The sequence below is a fragment of the Zonotrichia albicollis genome, chromosome 3 (genome assembly GCF_047830755.1).
Source record: "Zonotrichia albicollis isolate bZonAlb1 chromosome 3, bZonAlb1.hap1, whole genome shotgun sequence".
Lineage (NCBI taxonomy): Eukaryota > Metazoa > Chordata > Aves > Passeriformes > Passerellidae > Zonotrichia > Zonotrichia albicollis.
In genome coordinates, this window is record NC_133821.1 from 25,524,286 (window position 1) to 25,544,863 (window position 20,578).

The 20,578-nt window shown below is 43.2% G+C and overlaps 1 protein-coding gene across 2 annotated transcripts in view; it reads right to left on the bottom strand.

The window, feature by feature from the left end:
• Positions 1-532: 532 nt before the first annotated feature.
• Positions 533-20,578, bottom strand: part of SPRED2 (sprouty related EVH1 domain containing 2) — a 58,651-nt gene continuing 38,605 nt past the window's right edge. For both annotated transcript variants that reach the window (XM_074537011.1, XM_014268739.3), the window contains exons 5-6: positions 4,379-4,528; positions 533-3,971 (exon numbers count right to left, since the gene is read on the bottom strand). In XM_074537011.1, the coding sequence (XP_074393112.1) occupies positions 3,321-3,971; positions 4,379-4,528 (801 nt within the window). In that variant the 3' untranslated portion in view covers positions 533-3,320. The remainder of the gene's footprint in view (positions 3,972-4,378; positions 4,529-20,578) is intronic.

The window sequence follows — 20,578 nt, forward strand, 5'->3', positions numbered from 1 at the left end:
CTGCAAACCTGCCCCGTGTGCCCTCAGCAGCCGGGATGGCCCTTGCTCGCTCAGCAGCCACTTCTGTGGCCTTGCCCTGCTCCCCCTTCTCCTCAGAGCCCTGCTGAGATGAAACACAGCCAAGTAACAACAGCCCTGCACCATCTCCAGCTCAGCCCGGAGCTGTGCGGGGGCTGAGGCCTCAGGGGAGAAGAGCAGGGAGAGCAAGAGGGAGCCTTGGCCGCTGCCATGGCTGCCAGGGCCTACTGGGGCCTGGTGCTGCCAGGCCACGTCCTCCCGCCAAATGCACAAACATCTGGAAAACACCTAAAAAACACGAGGAAAACCCCACCCATCTTTGTCCTCCCTTGTTGTGTCTGGATGAGAATGGCCTGTGCCCAAGGCTTAGCAGCCTTTGCCACCCAAAATTGTAAAATTGAGCCATTTTGTTCCTTAGAAACCCTGAGCTCTGGAGATGCCCCCATTCTGTCTCCTCCTCAGTCCCCAGCCACCTGAACAACAATAAACAGCATAATTCTGACAATAAACGACATCATTTTGATATGATGTATTTGTATTTACACGGTACATTTTAAAGCAATAGCTACACTGATCATACATATTAGAAACAATAAAAAAAGAAGTTAAGAACTAAAATGTACATCATACACTTGTATATATATTTTTTTTTACACAGAGGTAAAAAGGCTTATAAAAATCAATACAACAGGGTTTTAACTTTTAGTATATAGATACATAATGATGAGGCTTCAGGCACTTTAATTTGTTAACGTGAGCAATAGCTTGGAAAAATAAACAAACAAAAACCCAAAACCTTTCCACAACAGAAAAAAAAAACTGGTTAATGTTTTTGTTACCACAGATACAAAAATAAAATCTGAATAATTTCTCTCAAATGATTGATGTCAGTATTGCAAAGCTGACTGGGAGAATGCTACACACTGTTCAGCAGCAGTGTGGAAATTAAGGAGAAATATTTACAAAAAACCACCCATTTCTATCCTTGTGCCCTTACACCACTGCCATCACGAACCAAATAACGTACGCAGCAAAATCTACAAGTATTACAAAAACCCAAGAGAAGAGGGAAGAGGAGGGGGAAAGAAAAAAAATAAAAAAGAGGGACTTTTTTTTAATAACTTTTATTTTCAGACATACAGAAAGGCTTGGAGTATGTCTACTTTACTTAAATAAATAGGGGCACTTCAAGACCGGACAAAAAACTGTAAGATCTTTTTGTAGTGTTGTGCTTTATAGAGAGAAGATCTTACAGATGTTTGTTTACATGAAACAACTTTTGAGAACAGAAATAAAAGGAAAAGGTTGTTTCATTAATTATTTTTTTACGAGGCTGGCTTGATGTTTACTAGACACCATTGAGAGATTTGTCAATTGCTATTAGGCACAAAATATTTATATTTCATTCAGCAAACCCAGACATATCACCCAGAGTGTAACACTCCATCCCTTTTCCACTATCATTCAATTTTTTTTTCTCCAACTGAAAAAATCCCCTGTAACTGCTATGAATTAAACCTACCCAACTCTATAGTGTATAATAAGCACATTGCATACTTAATTCATGGTTGACTAAAAAGCTGTGATTAATTCTCAGAGGAACTGTTGGGACATTCCACCAAGAAAGAATGGCAAGCGTTCCTTTTACATTTATTTGGCAAATTAATTCTTAAAAAAAAAATCCTCTCTTTTAAGACTGATGTCAATGTGCAATAGAGGGAGGGAAAGGACATGCGCCCACTGGCAATTTACTGCAGAAAGAAATTATGGCAGGAACAGCAGTGCCAGCTTTGACAAGCCAATCCCTAGCTGCCTCAAAGTATTCGGATTGTACTATGCTAGTTAGAGCTCACTGCGCTAAATCTTTTTTTTTTATTTTTTAATAAAAATTATTTGGCTATTCCTTGTAATATATTAGAAAAATACTCTTTTTCCAAGCTAATTACAAGCCTTGTACACAAGACAACATGACATTAAAAAAAAAAAAAAAATTAAAGTAATATTATCCTGCTGTATGCACCTTATGCATCCACTTGATAAACCTGGGTGGTGAAGTGGGGAGGGGGAAAGCCAGGCAGACGCCTCAGTCTGGCTCCTGCAAGGACTCACATGCTCCATCCCACACACAGGCTCACAGCAACGTGCTGAGACGTGTGGAAGTATCTGGCATACTGGGACCGCAGGTCACAGACTGGAAGTAGTAGTTAACATCCTGGCTTTGGATTTTTCAATACCTGCTTGGATTGCTAAATGTTGTTACTACAGTGGACGCGAATGTTCTCATGCTCTTGGATACAGAAAACAAACACACACGATTTTCCATATAATCCACCACTTAATGCAGCATTTCCCCAGAATTGCCATAATAGTGCTTTTGACATTGCATTGTTAGTAATTCTTTGCATATCAACAATTTTCCTCATCTGGAACCTTAGTGTTTTATTCACAGATCTCTACGAAGAAGTTCCCTTTCTTTTTGGGCAGAGCTCTGAAAACACATTTTTCCAATGTTATTTAGGGAAAAGAGAAAAGCCTAAAATTTAAGTTTCCCTTTCAAGTAGTGGTCTGAAATGATTACAGGTAAGGAGGACTATCAGATTCTCAATGGCTATGTGACTATGGTAACTGAGCCTTACTTTCTGTTCACAGAGCTTTAGGAACAGAGAAATAATTTAAGATCTTTGCTGAAGGAAATGACGATGGACCCTAGAAGAGAAACTGCAGCTTAGATGGCTATTTTTGCTTTGGAAAACAGAACAAAAAACCCAAAGAAAACCAGTGACAGAAATACTGTGTTGTGGTACAAGTTTGTTACTAGCACACCTTCTATACATACACAATAGCTTGACGGTAAGTTAAAATATCTTCCAAGTGAGATCTCATTCACTACACCGTCCCATTTCTAGAAATGCCAAAGCTTGCTAACACGCTGTTGGTACCACACAAGCGGAGGCAAGACAGACATAACCTGGAGATGTTCTACAGTCCACCACCATTTAAAGCAGTTCTTCTCTCAAACTCATTTTAAATGAAAAAAAAAATTTAAACATGTACAAGACAGTCTGTTTTGATTACAGATTAATAATACAAAAGTCTATGCTGTAGGTTAGTTAGTTAGAACAGTTGATGAGCAAATCAATGCAGTGTGAGCCCCAGACGACCCAATGTAAAGTGATCCAAACTGGTGGTTTCCGGATGCTGTCGGGCACAGTGGCTGCATTAAAGTGAGTGACCTCAGTGCTCCAAAACCAACGTGTTCCTTGAACTACAGGAAAAACCTAACACTTCCAATGCATCTGTAGTCATCCAGCAGCTTTGTGTTTTCCACCACAGCACCTGCACATGACCCCACAGTGGTAACAAGCCCGAAGCGGCAAGTAACAGCACATACATGGAGCAATGAAAGACAAGGCGATAAGGGCCATCCACCGGAGGCAAAACATTTCATCACTGGTGTCGCACGAGCAAGGATCTGTATAGTCTCCTTCTGGGTCGGACATACAGTGATAGAGCATAGTGTCTGCGCACCACATACAGCTCACTCGATGGATGCAAGTCTTGACGCGGTCTGGAGCATCCTGGCACTGACCCCGCTTGTTCTCCTCGTGGTTGAACATGTCCCTGCAGTACACGCACCGCGACCTCTCACCATCTTCCTTCCGCCTGGGCTTGAATTTGACAGGTTGAGTCTTTATCACAGCACCCTTGGTATCTTCACCCAGGTCAAAGTCCGAGTTGTCTATGTAAGGATAAGTGTATTCGTGTTTCGAGGCCTCGCTTTTGGCAAAACGTACGTAAGAGTCCATGTCATCAGGATCAAAGTTCTTTCCTCGTGCTGGGGCATGGCGATAATCCTCATACCCAGTCATCCAAATCTTCTCCCGAGGATTGATGCGCACTATCTCCTCATCATCATCTGGAAAGTTGACGTGCCGGTAGGATCGTGGTACTGACTGTGGAAGTAGGAAGGAGATGGGGAGAGAGAAAAGATAAATAAGCTCATTTTGCTACTAGTAATCACTGTCTCCTTGCTTCCTGAAGAGCCAATACTTAGAAACTTTGCCTTTCCTTCTTTATATGCCCTTCACTGTGATCCATCATGGACTTTTTCAGCCTTTGGCTCATGAGGGAGTAAAACTGTCACAGTCCTACACTGGCCTGTGTGCATATGGTACAACACAACATGCTAAACCAGTGTTACCTCCCCCTCCCCCTCTTTTTTTAATAACAGGAAGCCACTTAAAGCTAATTGAGAAGGAAATGGGGAGAGCAGAAGGAGGGAGCTGTCTCAGGCATGTGGAGGAAAACCAAACACCAACAGACTCTGGCAGACACAGAGAACACTGGGAAGAAACCTTACTTGTTCTAGATGGTAGTGGTCAGAGCTGTAATGGTCGTGAAGGTGTCCACGAGTGCAAATTCTTCGATGTTCACAGGATGCAGGAGAAGCCAGAGTTCGCACAGGCTGTTCCCTTTTCTGAGAGGAGTTGGAGGAGCTATCTGTAGCATTCTGTTTTAAATGGAATGGGGGGAAAATATCGTCATACATTCAGCTGTTACAGCACAGGGCATTAAGAGATGTTTTGCCACTCACTGATTTTGCGCACACCTGCAATATTGGCAACACCTGACCGCTGGAGGCTTCATGAAGTTTCACATAAAATACTTGAAAGAGGCAGATCTGTTGCCAGGCCATAAAAGCTGTCACCACACACATGGAAAAGTAATATGCCATAGCCTGCCCGTGACATATTCACCAACACCACTTGTATTCGCTTGGCATGTTATTTGTTATCCTGGGCATGGTGGGACGATGAGCACTCACCAGGAGCTACCTCTGAAGAACAAAGTTAAACCCTGGCAAATGACGCAAGCCTGTAGGTCCTGAGGGCTCAGACAGAGCATCTGTGTGCCCAGGCTGTACCCCACCAGTCACCCAGGCTACAAAAAATACTAGCAATTTTGTTAACCTTTACACATTCTCCAAACACTCACTGAATTCCAGTTCATCACCAGTTACCTGAATATCAGCTTTCCTTTAAAAACTTCAGGCTTTTTTTTCTTGTTTTGTCACTTTTTTGCCACTCACTATTACTGTGCAATGAATGTTACTTCTATTTTTATACATTCCTGGCTCCCTTTGAGCACTTTCTTTAGGTTAATTAGTTACATCATTATGCAACAATGATCATGAAAGGGTGAAACATCACACAGTAACATGCTGTTGCCAATACCTACTGCTTCTTAACAATCCTATTGCTCTTCCTGCAGAAACACACAAAGAAGTAATAAATTCAGCCACCATCTCTGCATAGCCCTTCCTTGGTAAAAACAGTTGCCAGTATTCAGGATTTTGTCCATTCATTCTATTTATAAGTTTTGGGCTTTTTCATATTACCATGAATCTCTATGGACAGTTGTTAAACGCACCAGCAAACCAAGAGCAGGAAAAAGAGAGCCTCCATGCACAACAAGCAGAACAGCTGTAGCACTGCATGTGCCTGAAACATTGGTGCCTGAAATAAAAGAAATCTCCACCCCACCCCCCTCTCAACTAACAAGATGTGCTGCAGCTACAAGTCCATGGTCCTGATTGCCACTGCAGTCAGCCGAGACTGCACAACCTCAAGAGCAGAGAAGAATTGTATCAGTAGTAGCAGAAGACTGGTTTTACCTGAAAAACCTTCTCTCCTTGTCAAGAATGCACTCTCTAAATACTATTTTCCAATGAATGGCACCAGACGCATTTCTTGCTCCAAGAATACAAGAACCATCTTTGTGAATATTTGTTTATTCTGAAAACAACACTCTGAAAGACTCTGTCCAAAGGTGAGAACACCTTGAAGCATTACAACACAAAAACAGATGTTGGTTCTCTTTAACTCTTGCAGCACTTTAAAAGCACCGAACTCCCAACTTATTTTGTTGAAAGCAAATACACAGTTGTTTGCAGTGTGATGTAAAGCTATGCTGGGTTATCTGAGAGGTACAACAAGCAGAATGAGTTTCTAATGGCTGACTCCCATTAAGAACAGACTTTTAATACGTGTGTTTGTTTTGGTTTTTTTTTTTAAACAAGTACACAGAAGAAAATCAACTCTTAACATAGTTAACAACACCTCTAAAGTGGAACAAATATTCAGGCTGCACCAATATTCAGGCTCTTTTAAAAAAGAGGCTTCATCAGTCTTCATAACTTATTAGACAAAGGCAGTCCTAATCTGGGGTTTAAACCCTTCAAAGTTAATTCTTGTGGACTTAACTTCAGGCCCTGCAATATCTAGCACATTTTGGGGACATTAAAAAAAAAAAAAGAGTTTGTAGAAATGTTTTGTAATAACATGAAGCTTAAAACTTGTTTGAAAACCCTGAGAAGAGTCAGGATTTAGTTACAACAGCCATATTGGTACTCATAAAAGAACCTTTCCTGCATAGCTGTATGTGGTGCAGACCAAGATGCTGAGCTGTGATTTAAGCTTCTCAGAAAGCCACATATCACACCCCATGGCCCAGGCAGTCCCAGCCTGCTCTCAAAGCTAAACTTCAACTGACATGAAGCAAAAAAGAGGCAGGGCCTTAAAATGGTACCATGGCAGGCAGCAGGATCCTTCAGCTTCAGTGGATCCACAGCTGAGCCCTGCTGGAACAAGCCTTTTGTGGATAAACTCCGAAAACATCATGGGTGTTCGTGGTCCAAACAATGCAGCCTGGGGGAAACAACCCAGTGGGAGGCCATTGCACATACCGTCCTGCAACTGCCTCCTTGTCCTGGATGAAAATAAAAATCCCACCCAAACTAGATATAACTCCTTGATAATCTCAGCAGGGCAGCTGGGAGCTATAACCAGCCCTCCAAGCACTGCGCTATTTGCTGCCTCTCTGGGAAGGCAGCATTTCTGCAATAGGCAACTGGAAAAGAGCTTGTAGTGATTTTTATCTTGCCTGATTTGTATTTACCTTTGCTATCCTCCACACCTTCTTCTCCCTTTAGACCCAGCAGGGCAACTGAGCCTCTCCTCCGCATGTGTTGACACGGCTACAAAACCTGTTTGCAGCATACCAGAGGCTGCGGCACTGCTCTCCACTTTCACCTTATTAAAAATTGCTGCATTTCCACATACAATGTCCTCAGATTAGATGGGCAGTTTGCCAACATAAATACTCATTCTAAGCACCCAGAAAGGGGAAATCAACTATCCAAGACTGGATCTCTGCTCACTTGTCCATAAAGAAGTTTATGCTGACTCTGGTTGGTGACACTAAAGGCAGTAGCTAGGTGACAAATGCAGTGTCTGCAGAGTTACCTTGCTGACCATCAGCTGGGATAAGCACTGGTTCCTTTCAAAAACCAATATTCCACCAAGGTCCCTTGCTATTTCAAACTGATATAGGGGAAGCGTGCTCCTCGCACACATGAATGCATGGTCTGAGGACTGAAGAAAACAAAAGAGGTAGAAAATTCCTACCTCCCAAGCAGAAGGTCACCAGTGAAACCCACAGGCCCCTCACCTGTGCTGCTGGGCACACTCATCAATGATGTGAGGAGAGAGATGAACAAGATGATGACACAGTTTCCAGATGAAACTTGTTTTTCACAAGAGTCAAAATGAAAGTTGACCCTGAAAACTTTGTTAAAGAATCTCATAACACAGAGAGACTTAACATGCTGGATGCTAAAAAACCCCCAAACATAATTAAACCTAAAGAGCAGTGTGACATAAACACCTTGATCTGACACACAGAATGATGCCCTCTGAGCCAGTTATTGCTGGCCAGGAAAGAGGTCTTGGGATTAAAATAGGCAGCTCTGTGACAGTGTCCACTTGGTGGCTCAGCAACAGGTTAAAAAGAAGACAACACCCAAATCACTGCATGTACCTGCTGTGCTGCCCCAAGATGTCTGTGGTGCTGGCCCTCTCCACCCTGTCCCAGTAAGGGTATTTCCATCATGGCAACCTCACAGAGCCATGGCCAGCACCACAGAGGACAGGGGATGGCTTCTCAACAACAGCTAACTAAATAGCCTGGGTCTCTCCAGCCTGGGAAAGCGATCATGGAAGGGACCAAGAAGATGAGAAGTCTACTGAATTGTGAATCCCACAGGAATGTGAGCAGGGAGGGATTATTCTTATAGTATCCTTCAGAAAGTAAGATCACAAGTAAGGTTCAGGCAGAAGGAGGTACTTCTGATGGTGGCTATATCTAAAATGAGGTTCAAGAAGTCAGAGGGAAACCCTCAGAAGAAATTCAATGACCAAGGATTAGAGGCATGATGATGTTTCAGGCCTCTGAAAGTCTATTGTCCTCTCAATGCCCCTCCCCTGCAACTGAACCTGGACTTGGTGACTGGTGAAAATCAGCATATTCTCAAAGAAAAGGCACACTCATCCTCAGCCAAGTGCCACTAAGAACAAATGATGTCAGTGAGGGAAGCAGGGAACAGCTTCTGCCCCCCACAAGAAGACTGGGACTTGGCTGGGATTATCTACCATCAGCATAGCAGGCAAAATTTTGGGGAGGGTGGTGAAAGGTGGAAACATGAGATGCTTGCCGTAAGTCTTTCAAATACAAACACTCACCTACAGAAATACATCTAGAAAGGATGTGGCCTCCAGACACAGGCTATTTCACTGATGGAAAATCAAGTCTCAAACTAAGGAGCCACTGGTCTCTCAGAGAAACACCATCTTCTTCTCAAACCTGTTAAAATCAATCCAGCTCCAGCATATGGTTTTGAGGGGAAACTATTGAAAACATGCCCAGTAGTCACAAAAGAGAAAAGAACCCAAGACTAAAAGTTGTTGGAACAGGGAGTCTGATGACAAACTCTGTTTCAACATGCCCTCAAATGCTCAATTATGAGAGATTTGTGCTGCTCATACCAGAACCTTCTGAGTGCTATAGCGGTCACAAACTCTTGTGGTTTCACTGCCTGGATAACAAAATCATTAATCACGACCGTAAGAGTCATTTTATAAAACCTGTGCAACACATTTCCTGTTGCAAGTGAGCTGGACATATCTGAGCAAGCACACGTACTGCATGTGTGCTACGGCTGCTTGAAGAAACAGCACCAGGCTTCGACAGGCAAATGATGGCACTGTGGTGATTTAAACAAAGAAAAGCATGTCCTTGTTTCCCCCTCAGACTTTCAGAAGTGACTCATTAAATTAAAAAACCCCAGTCATTAGTAAAGAGGATTATGTTAATCATTTACTGCAGTTTATTTCTCATTGAAATGGATTTGTTACACAAGAAGGCTAATCAGATACCTAAGCAATAAGCACAGATGAGCAGCTATGAAAAAAACACGAGAAAAGGCAGACTTCTCCTGCTTCTTCTGAACTGGACTGATCACCTTGCCTCTAATGGCTTCACAGAATAGGTTAACTCTGTGTGATGCAACATGCAAGGCTGACTACAAGAAAGATTCCTCTCAGAATTATGAAGCAATACAATCTGTGGCAGCTTGTCAGAAATTGGTTGCCAGAGAGAAATTATGGAGTTCTGTCACTTAAAACTTCCAGAAGTGCTCTCTGCCAGCTAAAGGATTTGCAAGTTTGCTGTGAAAAATAACTGTGGGTCATGCAAGACAAGAATTTTTTTTCCTCTCTAGAATGGTTAATGGCTGCATGAAGCAGGGGGGAACAGATGTATCATGATGTTGAACAATTAGCTTTGCAAATAATGGTCCTGAAGGAATCAAAACCCCATGGTTTTGATGCCAGCCTGGCCTTTGCAAAGCACAAGCCAACCTGCTCTCTATTGCCCTGCTCCACTTTTCCCATCTCCCACTGCATGCAAGCCCACAACATCCAAGGGGGCCTCTTGACATGCAGCAGAGAAAAGCAAAACTTCACCTTTCCCGAAGGCATCCTCCTGCAACAGCCAAAGCTCCCTGCAGCAGCTCCTGGGTTCACCTGCGGAAGCCTGACCATGCTGAAGAAGAGCCCAGTGCCACCCCATCTTTTGAGAAGGCATCCCCACCATTCCCAGGACAAGAAACCCAGCTCTGCTTGGGTTGAGGATGAGCCTGGAAAAGCGACAGCCAAAGAGCTGCATCCTCCCATGCCACAGCCCAACCAGCCCTGGCCGAGGCCTCTGCAATGAACGGGCTCCCCACCGGCAGCCGGAGCCCTCAGTGTGCTCTGCCCAGGTGCAATCCCTTAGGAGCCCTGGCACAATTTCACTTGACCCTTTGCTTTCACTGGGATATGGGGAGGCACAGCTGTGCTATCAGTCCGGAAAGGAAGAATGATAAAACCGGCAAAACAGCTCAGCAAGCGAGTGATACCGAGCTCTGTGCCGGCCTGGGCCTTATCTACGGAGCCGCTGTTTAGGAACGTCACAAAGAGGAAGTCTGAGAGTTATTTCGGATGCGTGGCAGAGAAACTTCCACCTCTCCGAAGAAATTAAGATAAAATATAGTCTCCCAGAACTCCCTCAGCCTAATCTTGCCAGACCAGAACAAGTCCTTCCGTTCTCCTCCAGCTTTTTTAAATTTTATTTTTAAAGCCTGAAGAGATACAGCACTTCTGACTTTCACAGACAGTGGAACAGCACAAATCCAAAATTTTGTCTCGAAACACCTTCTTCTCCCTATTCAAGACATTTAGAAAAGGGAACAGCTGACATTTTCCATCAACCTCTAACTGTGCCCTGTATACTCAAGACAGCCCATTTCAAAGAGACCTTAGATGATCCAAGTATTAAGAAAGAGATTCAGTGTGAAAAATCTTTTAAGATCTGAGACTCCTGTCTCCTAAGCACAAGCTTTTAATTTGTCATGGCAATACAAAACCATGGAAGAAAATGCTTTTGTCAAATTTCTGTTTGTTTCCCATCACTGAAGACAAGACAGAAATTGTATTGCAGAAAATTGCTTCCACACATTTTTGAAACATTTTGCCACTCTCATCCACTGGGGATGGCTGGAACTGAATGTAGCTGAAAGTCTGCTTACAGTCTGAAGGAAAGGCTTCATGTTAGATCATATTCCAGTTCAGTTCAAAGACAAATTGGCTGTACACAACCATTACAATAAGCATGGATTCAGACTTGTCCAATACGAGAACAGGAGTAGAATTCCTCAAATGTTTGTTTTCTAGTTATTTCTGAAACAAATACCAATATAAAGTGCAGATAGCTAGCTATTTTTTACTGCTACCTTTTCTTATTTTAAGTTTTTGTGGTTATAGCTTTTAGTGCCATAAAGATGCTGGAGGCTGTGCTGGCCTGAAGTCAGCAAAATTTAAGGAACATTTATTAGAATTCAGCACACAAGATCATCTCCATTAAACTCCTGCTAAACCCGACTCTGGCATCATTGGGCAGCTCTGCATGGGTCACAGATGTGGCTTAACAGCTCACTTCAAGAAGTGAAAAGAATATATGAGACTCAGACACGATGAAATGACATGACAAACACTCAGATGTGGTAAGGGGGAGAAACCTCAGGGAGATTTTCCTGTTTCACTACTTGCCTCATTCAAGGCATCAGACATGTCTGCAAAAGCAGGCATTTAAAGAGATACAAAGAGAAACTTTGTTTGCAGAAGTCAGAAGAGGACTGAAGTAAGTCACATCCCATTTTGCTGGGACTGAGACCTGGGCCAGAGGCCCTGAGCAGGTCTGTTCAGCATTTCCTTCCCAGGATACCCCTCCCCCTTACTGCAACACTGGGCTAGAGCACTGCTCCAGTGGAAAGTCTTTGCATCGGGTACAAGGGAAAACCAGAATGTTTTAAGGGGGGGGAAAAACCCAAACCACAAGCCCAGCTTCTAAGGCCAATCCCCCAGGCAGCACAGCAATCCCACAGTATAGTGGTGAGAGCAGGGTGGCTCTGTCCACCCACAAGGTGCTTGTGTCCTCATCCATGTGGAAAGCCTCTCCTTACCAGGACTCCCACTCTTTCTTCATTCCTGCAACTCCTCCGTGCTGTGGCCTGACTGGATTTCTCCATGCTGAGACAAGCTACACTGCTCCAACAGGATCTTTTTACTTAAACCTGGGAACTGTTTTTACTAACCAATTGCTTAAAATCATCTAGGGATAGAGGCTGGCCTTTCCCTTTTGCAGAGGATCTGTTAATCTGTTTATACCTTGAAAATGACATCCTGGTGTGGACTACAGCATTGTCAATGCTCCAGCATCCAACATTTGTGCTTGTACAGCTCTGCAAAGATGAGCAGAGCCACTTACTCTAACAATATTACCCACATTAGCACAGCTGTCCTCTGCTAAGGCCAAGAGAGTGGCCACCATGGTCTGAACTGGTGAGGGGAGGTGATGGCCACTGCTTCTCTCCCCACCAGTGCCATCACCTGCTCTGTGGGCACGCATGGGTGCAGGACCACAGGAATGCAGCCCAAAATCACTTTTGTATCAGCTCCCTGGCCTCAGCTGACCATCCCTGTGGTGGCACAGAGGTACAGAAAGCACAGGTGGGGGAGGCTGCAAGGGGAGTTCCTGATTTTCAGGTGATGACAGGGAACTTAGCACATCCAACCCTGCCAAAAAACTTTCCTTTGGCAAGATGAGTAAAGAAATAAAGCAGCAAAGTTCGTAAGGGGGTGTTAAACACTGGACAGCTGAACGCAGCTGGGAACAGATGGCTCCACAAAACTCACCATGAATCTCAGCTCTTCTATACAGAAACTTTCAAGGAGGGGGCAGGGAATAATATAAAGGGGTAAGAAAAACACTACAGAAAACTAAATTAGCCAAGCTAAAAGAATTGATGCACTAAACCATCATTAATGTCTTTGATGCAATTAATCCATCATTAATGTCTTTGCTATGTATGCTGCAGCCTCTAAATCCAGCAGTGCTCCTCCTATATAATACAACAGGTTACAAACAGAGGGAGAAAAAACTAAGTTAAATGCAAACTTCCCACAGAAGACTGATATGATATTTTAGGAAGTCAGTTAGGGGTCATTTATTCACACAGTTATGAACATCGATGATATTTTAGCTGGAATTTATCACCAAAATAGAATCCAACAGCTGATGCAAACTTTTAAAATATCCTCTTCATATGCACTACAAATATGTCAGGCTCTGCTTAAAAATGTAATGGCACTTATTTACTTCTGTCTTTCCTTCTCCTCTTGCAGAAAGTGCCAGAAACATATGAACTGCTTCCTATAATCACTTCTGATTTAATTTTCATAAAGTATTTACAAGATACAGGGCAAGCAGACCCTTAACAAAATACAGGTGAGGGAAGGAAACAGGCCTATTTAGATGCAGTTCTTTATAATGCATTTCTGTACTGTGCAGAGGTTCACTGTGAGTTCCCCAGACTGGTATTCTGTTGTTCATCTTCAGTTACTACCAAACACATCCTGGGGGGCAGAGGGGACACCACCTTACAATATTTTTTCAGTCTGAAAATTATGAAGTTTCTTTATGGCTTTTCTTTTGTTCTTTCTTGCTTTCTTTTTTCTTTCTAGGGGTGGGAGGGGGAATCTGTCAACTTAAAGAAAAATCTTGAAGCCTCATATAAAAGCATGTCTCATTGCTAAGCTTTACCAAACTACTCATTTTCTTCCCCAAATTCTCCAAAAAAAGAAAGCCCAAGTAAACAAACAAACAAAAACCCTCCAACTCCAAAATTCAAGGAGACACTCCAGGCAGCCTCAACTCTCTGTCTGTTTTGGGTTTTTCTTTCCTACCTGTTACGCAAGACGACGGATTCAAATCAGATTTGCCAGTGTTTACACAGCAGGTGGGAATTACAGGCTCCTCCACGAAGAGGAGAGCAACTCCTTGGCCCCACAGTTCCCACTCAGCTCCCCTCCTATCACTGCCCAGCCAGATGCTCCAGCTCAGCACCAGCAGCCAAATGCTTTTCCCTGTGCCAATGGTGCAGAGAGCTTTTCCTGCTCGCGGCAGACCTGCATCCCTGGCTCCCACCGGGGCGTGTGCCAGGCAGCCATTCCCTAATCCCTCCTGCTGCAGCACAGGAAGCTGTCAGTCATTGCCCTGCCCTGGCCAAGGCTGCCTCCTTCCAACAGTGTTTACACCCGTGCTGCATCTACTCTGCCTGTCACCTTCACAGGCAGTGCCTGGGGCCAGCCAGGACACCCGAAATCCAGCTGTCCCTGCTGCCTCCTCCTGCCATGGGACAAGGCATTTTGTTCCAACACAGCAGCCACTGAGACTGCAGCTTACAAATATAGCTGTCTGCTGAAAGCCACTTCCTCAGGTTGGATATGCAAGTAATGGAAAAGGCCATTTTCTGCCTCTGTCAAATTTTCAAGCCCCCTGAAGCCAAAAGAAAGGCCTGTACACTTCAAAGGCTGACTGCACAGCCCAGATTAAAGAGGGAATCTAATGGAAAGCTGCAGTCATATCAACCGTGTATTTTCAAGGTAAAAGGATACATCTGGCCATAACACATCCCCATCAACATGGCCTCAGCTATCCTGGCATCTCCTTCCAGTCTCAACTGAAGGATGAACTTCACAGTAGAAACATGAAGGAGAAAAATGCCACAAATCCTAAACCACACACAAGTGCAAGAACCACCTTACTTGTATCACCAGCACAGCAGAGGTCTTGCAGAAGGCAATGGATCCAGGGCCAGGGGTATGCAATGAATTTCAGGTGGTACCATGAATGTTGGTGGGGTGGCAGAGGGTTTTTGCCTCCTGCTCAGCCCATCAGCTCCAGTTTCCCTTGAGCCAGCACTTCTGCTTTTCCAGCCCTACAGCAAGCTGGCTCCAGGAGCTAAACCACCGGAAAAGTATTCGCTTTCTTTTATAGGGCTAGTTTTTGGTTCACTTCCCTGGGTTGGCTCAGCACAGGGTCAGCTGTGTTAGCAAAAGGGGGATGGAGTAGCTGGTCTCTGATCTGCTGAGGCTAAAGATGCATCAGTCAAGCTGCATCCCTCAGCAGTGGTTTCATATAGGTGCTAAAATAACTCCTGGAACCCCAAATCCTGCTCCCTCACATCAGCTTCACTCTTGGCATGACTGTGCTGCAAAAGCAAGGCGGGGGAACTGGGCTGCCTGAAAAATAACTTGCTTTTCACAGACATCTTGACTCAAATCAGGTTTCCCTTACATAATACTAAAGAAATGCCCTGGGAACTACAGCTGAACAAAAGCAAAAGTAAAAAAAAAAACCACCCCCCCCAAACAAACAAAAACCCAAACCCCTTTCCCACTCTGTTTTACTGTATGTTATGAAAGGGCAATTTACTCTTGGTCGTATTTGCTTCTGACACATTTGTGCCTTAAATACACAGATGCACTACAGCATTCAGTTTCAGATGAATTAAAAGGGAACATGCTCACGAACAGCTTGACACTTTAACTCATCATATAGTTTAAGTACATTACTAGACAGCCAAATTATTTTTTCAGAAGACAAACAGGCAGCTAGCTGACTGCAAGAGTGAAACGATGCTACAAGACACTCTGATCACAAATTCACCAGCTCGAAACTACAGCTAGAGAGGCACCAGCCAAGTCACCTTTGTACAAGGAATCCTACAGGCAGGTCTCCTGGTGACCCTTTTTATCTTAAAGGTCATCCTGCAAGAAAACAACATCTTCAGCAATCTGAAGATTACTTAAATTAATGCAAGTCAGGTTGTACATAACAAAAATAATAGAGCACAAAATGTAAAGAGCTGGTACACTGAAATACACCATATTTCATCATCCAAGCACAGGGAAAGAACAAAATGGGTGTTGAGAAGGAGAAAAGGAGAGGAGGAAAGAATTAGGAGAGGAGGAAAGAAGGAAATCTCTTTTCAACTGCTGGGGCAAACTGAACAAATCTGAATGCTTAACTGGTGCACAAATTACAACACAAGTTCTGGCAAGATGCAGCTATAAGGAAACTTCCACCACAGCAAAAGATCAAATTTCCATTTCCTGCAGGATATATCCCAATCCCGCTGCACGAGCAACTGTGTTTGTATGTGGGAATGGTACAGAGCCAAAAAATACACTACAAAAAATGGTCTTGAGAGGAAGAATTGTGACAAGAGAAATTGCTTACCCTCAGCAAAGTAGCTCAACACATCCCAGTCATTGCTATAATTAGCTACATAAAAACTACAGAGCAGTGAGCCTTAGAATATCTGATAGCAATGCAGATACTTTTTGTTTAATAACTTGTTCTTCTTATTTGTAATTCACTTAGAGTGAAACAACACCAAAGCAACGGAAATTCAGTCAATTTGGAAATTGTGTTAAAATGCCAATTTCTGATCTGCAATAAGAAAAGCATGTTTTACCTATCAGAGAGTGACACAAAGGCAAAAAAACCCTCATGATAAATACAATAAAGCAATACATAAACCGTGCAAGACCTTTACTCCCCCTCCTTTCTTTTAAAGAAAGCAAACAAACCTTCAAACTTTCTCCTATCTGCTCCCTTGAGCTCTTCACTTACATCTTATGAATCTGTTATATAGACAAGAATAAATAGATTTCATGTTCTGTGTACCTCCACACCACAGTAATTTTTATATATCCTTCTGTCCAAATGACAGGTTATGACTAAGAGTAAGCAAGGACAACCTATAGGCTGAAGTACACAGTAATTGCCTCTGCATTTCTGAAGGACTTAAGGAAAAGAGCAGCTGCCTTTCCAGATGATACCACTGTTTCAGTGACAATAGTATTGAATTATCAGTGAGTACAGCCTGCTTGTATTAGCAGAAAGAGCAAGAAAATAAATGGGTTAATTTCCAGCACCACTTGAAAGAAACAAGAGATCCTGAAAGAAAGGGAGAAATACAACACTAGAAAATAAACCTCACAGCCAGAGAAAAAACTTTCCACTTGACCTTCCCTACTGAAAAATCTCTTTCAGCATTGGTATCCATTCCCATTGAGTGATGTAAATTTGTGTGGGCAAAGTTAACCTGAAGGCAGGAAAAAACCCCAAACAGATAAAAAGCAGCCTGCCTTAAAACTGGTGGATAGTCAGGATCTTTTCAGGTTTTTGAGGGAAGGATTTGAGCCTGCTGGTTTTTCTGTGTGTGAATTTCTCTCTTCTTGGCAAGTACTTTTTTTTTCCTTTAAAATCTGAATTAGAATAGCTGTGGTTTACAATGCAAGCCCAAAATCCAGACATCAGAGGATGTGGCTAGCAGCAATGAACCCTTTGGCTGCTCACACAGAGCACAGCTGGCTGCTGGGCAGGAAGAAGAACAGAAGGCAGGCCATCATGTCCTGTCACTGCAACCATCTCCTTGTCGGTCTGCTCAGCCTCACAGAGCAAACAAGGTGGATTCGCTCGAGGTGACAACCCCATCATTCCCACAGAGAGCTCTGTGCCTCCAAAATGCATTTCCCCCTTCGGCTGCTTGAGGATGGCATTAAGAAAAAAGGAAACTGCAAGCTCTTGTGGCTCCTCAATCTCTGAGCTCAACTTTTGACTGAAACATATCTCACAACTCAGTGCTGATCTACTCTCAGCAACATCATTTTCCACAGAGGGCTGGGATGACAGATGCTCCAGCATCCCACACAACTTATGAATATATTCCAAAGTATTTGGACTGGGTTTACTGTCCATTTTAAAGAAAAAAAGCCACAGTTCTTCTTTAAAAGAACCATCTGAATGTGAAATGACCAAGCCAGCAAGAAAAATTAGATTTAGTGTTTATCTAGCTAATATAAATCTTCTAAATTTTAATAGAGAGGCTGTAACATGCTTGAGGCCCAGATGGGAAATGAAAGAAGACAAAAGGTTTCAAGGAAAGGCAGCAGGGATAAATCCGTTTTTTTAATTAGGAAAGGAGAAGAGATGGAAGGGGGACTGTAATGCAAACATCTGCCCCAATATGCACTGTTGTGGTGGAGAAGAGGTAATTGTGTCTGTCTCTGAAATGACTGTCAGCAGTGTCCAAGCCACATAACAAACTTCCTAAGATGAACATCCCCAAGGACAGGAATCCATGTTCTGACAAGAAAAAGGCACAAGGGGCAAAGGATTGCTCCAAACACACAACTTCATAGTGAAAACATGAGCCTGAAGACTTCTGCTGGAAGTCCAGGAAGAAAAGCAGTGGCAGCAAGATCTGTCTGCATCACCTTAGTGAAGCATAAGAGTATTTCCCCCTTCTTCCAGCTGGGGAACCAAGATAAGTAAGCTTTTAGCCAGGAGCCAACAAGAGAAGCAATGGATTGAGTATGTGCACCTTGAAACACAATTCTGCTGCTCAACCATGGTCCTCTAGATCATGCCTGCTTGATCAGCCAAACTCTCCAGGTAACATACTGAACAAAAAATAGGGTTTTTTTTTTTAAAAAATTGTTGATTATATAAAATACATGGGATTTTAACATGAATATCACACTTGAGTTTTGCTGTGCTCTCCCTTATATTTCCCTTAAAGCTAAGGGAGACTGCAGTCATTTTTAGAGTCACAAGCCAGAACAACCATGGGAGCTGCTACTCCTCCTGCCAGTGGGTGTCTTTTCTTTAGCACTAAAGCAGGCACAAGGCTGCAGATTTATCTGGAAAACACATGAGTGGTGTTTCAGCTGAACTGGTCATAAGGTTTCAGAACAAACACCTCTGCTTTTTCAGATGGGATGCTAAAAGAGGCCATTTCAGGCACTCTGCAGACTCTGGAAGACATTGACCTTTTTTCCTTGGAATCAATTCACAATTTTAACTTCGTGGTCATGTGGGATTATTATCTGTAATTGAAAGTAAAAGTGTAGATTAGGAAAAAAAATTTACACAAGAACTCAATTATATGACAAATTCCATGGCTGAGGAATTACAGAATACATTCAGTCCATATTAAACCCTATTTCTGAACTGAATGTTAATTAAAGAAGGCTGAAGATGCTGGCTGGCTGGATGAAGACAAACAGAACAATCTCAGCCTGTTGCAAGGACAGTGTTTCCCCAATGGAGACAGAACGGATGGCCAGTCTTACTCAGATTCCATCTCTTGAGAGGACAATTTATAATGTACAAGACAGAAGAAATTTATTTGCTAACATATGGAAAACATTTATGGGCTCTTTGGAGGATCTGAAACTCAAGAAACACAACTATGTATTGTTAAACCTCCTAAATGGAGATTTCATTTTAGAAATAAGCATTTTTCAACTCGAGGCTGTGACATTTAGCTCTATACACTGTTGTTTCCTGCCCTGTCGGGTATGAATTTCAGAACAGGTTGTTTGCTGTAGGTCTAAGCCACAGGAGAAGTATTAGGTGGCAAAGTCCTGTTTTTAAGGATATAACCCATGGGGATATATGGGGTTCAGAAAGATGGATGGGGTGTGTTTGCCATAGGGATGGGGCAGGATATTGCTGCCCAAGTTATCATCTTGGCTCTGCAAATTACATTTATGGCAGGAGACAAGACTACTGACACCCAGTGAATGCTCCCACAGCCACAGCTGCAGATTATTCAAAACTCAAAAAAAAGTCCACCTTCTGATACAAGAAAATGATGCTCCACTAAGCCACACGAGGTGACAGCCCACAGGAGAGCTCCATCTCCACCTTTGCCATTGAAGAAGTACCCTGCTGGATGCCTGGAAGGGCTGCAGGCTGGCTGAGGAAAAAGCAGAACGGATGATGCACACATGGAACCACGCACATCCCACAGAGCCACACTGGAGCTAACAGGAGCAGGGGCTTTATAGAAGCCCAGCATCAATCAGCAGCCAAGAGCTGTGTCGGGGTCAGGGCTTGTATGGAATGAGGGGGGTGTTCTACAGCTGGGAGCATTACGCTGGTGCAAACATCTGTGCACGATGAAGTCGGGGTGGCCGGCCACAAAGCAGCCTCAGAAATGTGAAGTTTTGGACCCACTGTGCTTGAACAGATTGAAACACCTTCAAGAAGAGCAGGACCTCGGGCCAAATATTTGAGGCAGCAGTGCAGCAGCAATGGCTGAGATTTTCAGAGACGGGTAAATGACTGATTAAATGACTCAATCATGCAGATACTTTTGAAAATTCTGCCGCACGCAGTTAAGTTTATTCATGCATGTGTGGGAGAGGGGGAGGATTGTGAAGATTTTAATAACTACCTTAGGAAATAAAAAAGAACAAATGTATTTTCTCTTTAAAACAGAGAAAAAACCAAACACAAAAAATCCACTGCTGTGGCTGAAAAGAGTTTACAGAAAGCTGCAGAGAAGTTTTGTGTGAAAGGATGACCAAATGGACTACGATACACAAGTCAAAAATACATGCATAGAAAGAATGGAACAGAAGGGTAAAAATAAAACATTTCACAGCCCTACCAATTTCTTACAGTTTTAAACTGCTCTGTGCTTCAGTATGTTATTTCTGGCTTATGCAGTCTTCATACTTCACTATAACCTACCAGATAAATAGGAAGTTGAGATCTTTGAAGAACTTAAGGACTGCAGGAAAAGGAAAGACTTCATCTCAGAAAAACAAAGACATATTGGGGAAGGAGATGTCCCCAGAGCCTTATTTTTGGAGTATGACAACACATGTACCCTGGTGTGCCATCTTGACAAATAGCACCATGCAAGGTCCCATCACCAGTGAGGTCCCTCTTGCACCCTGGAGATCACAAATCCCTGCAGAGA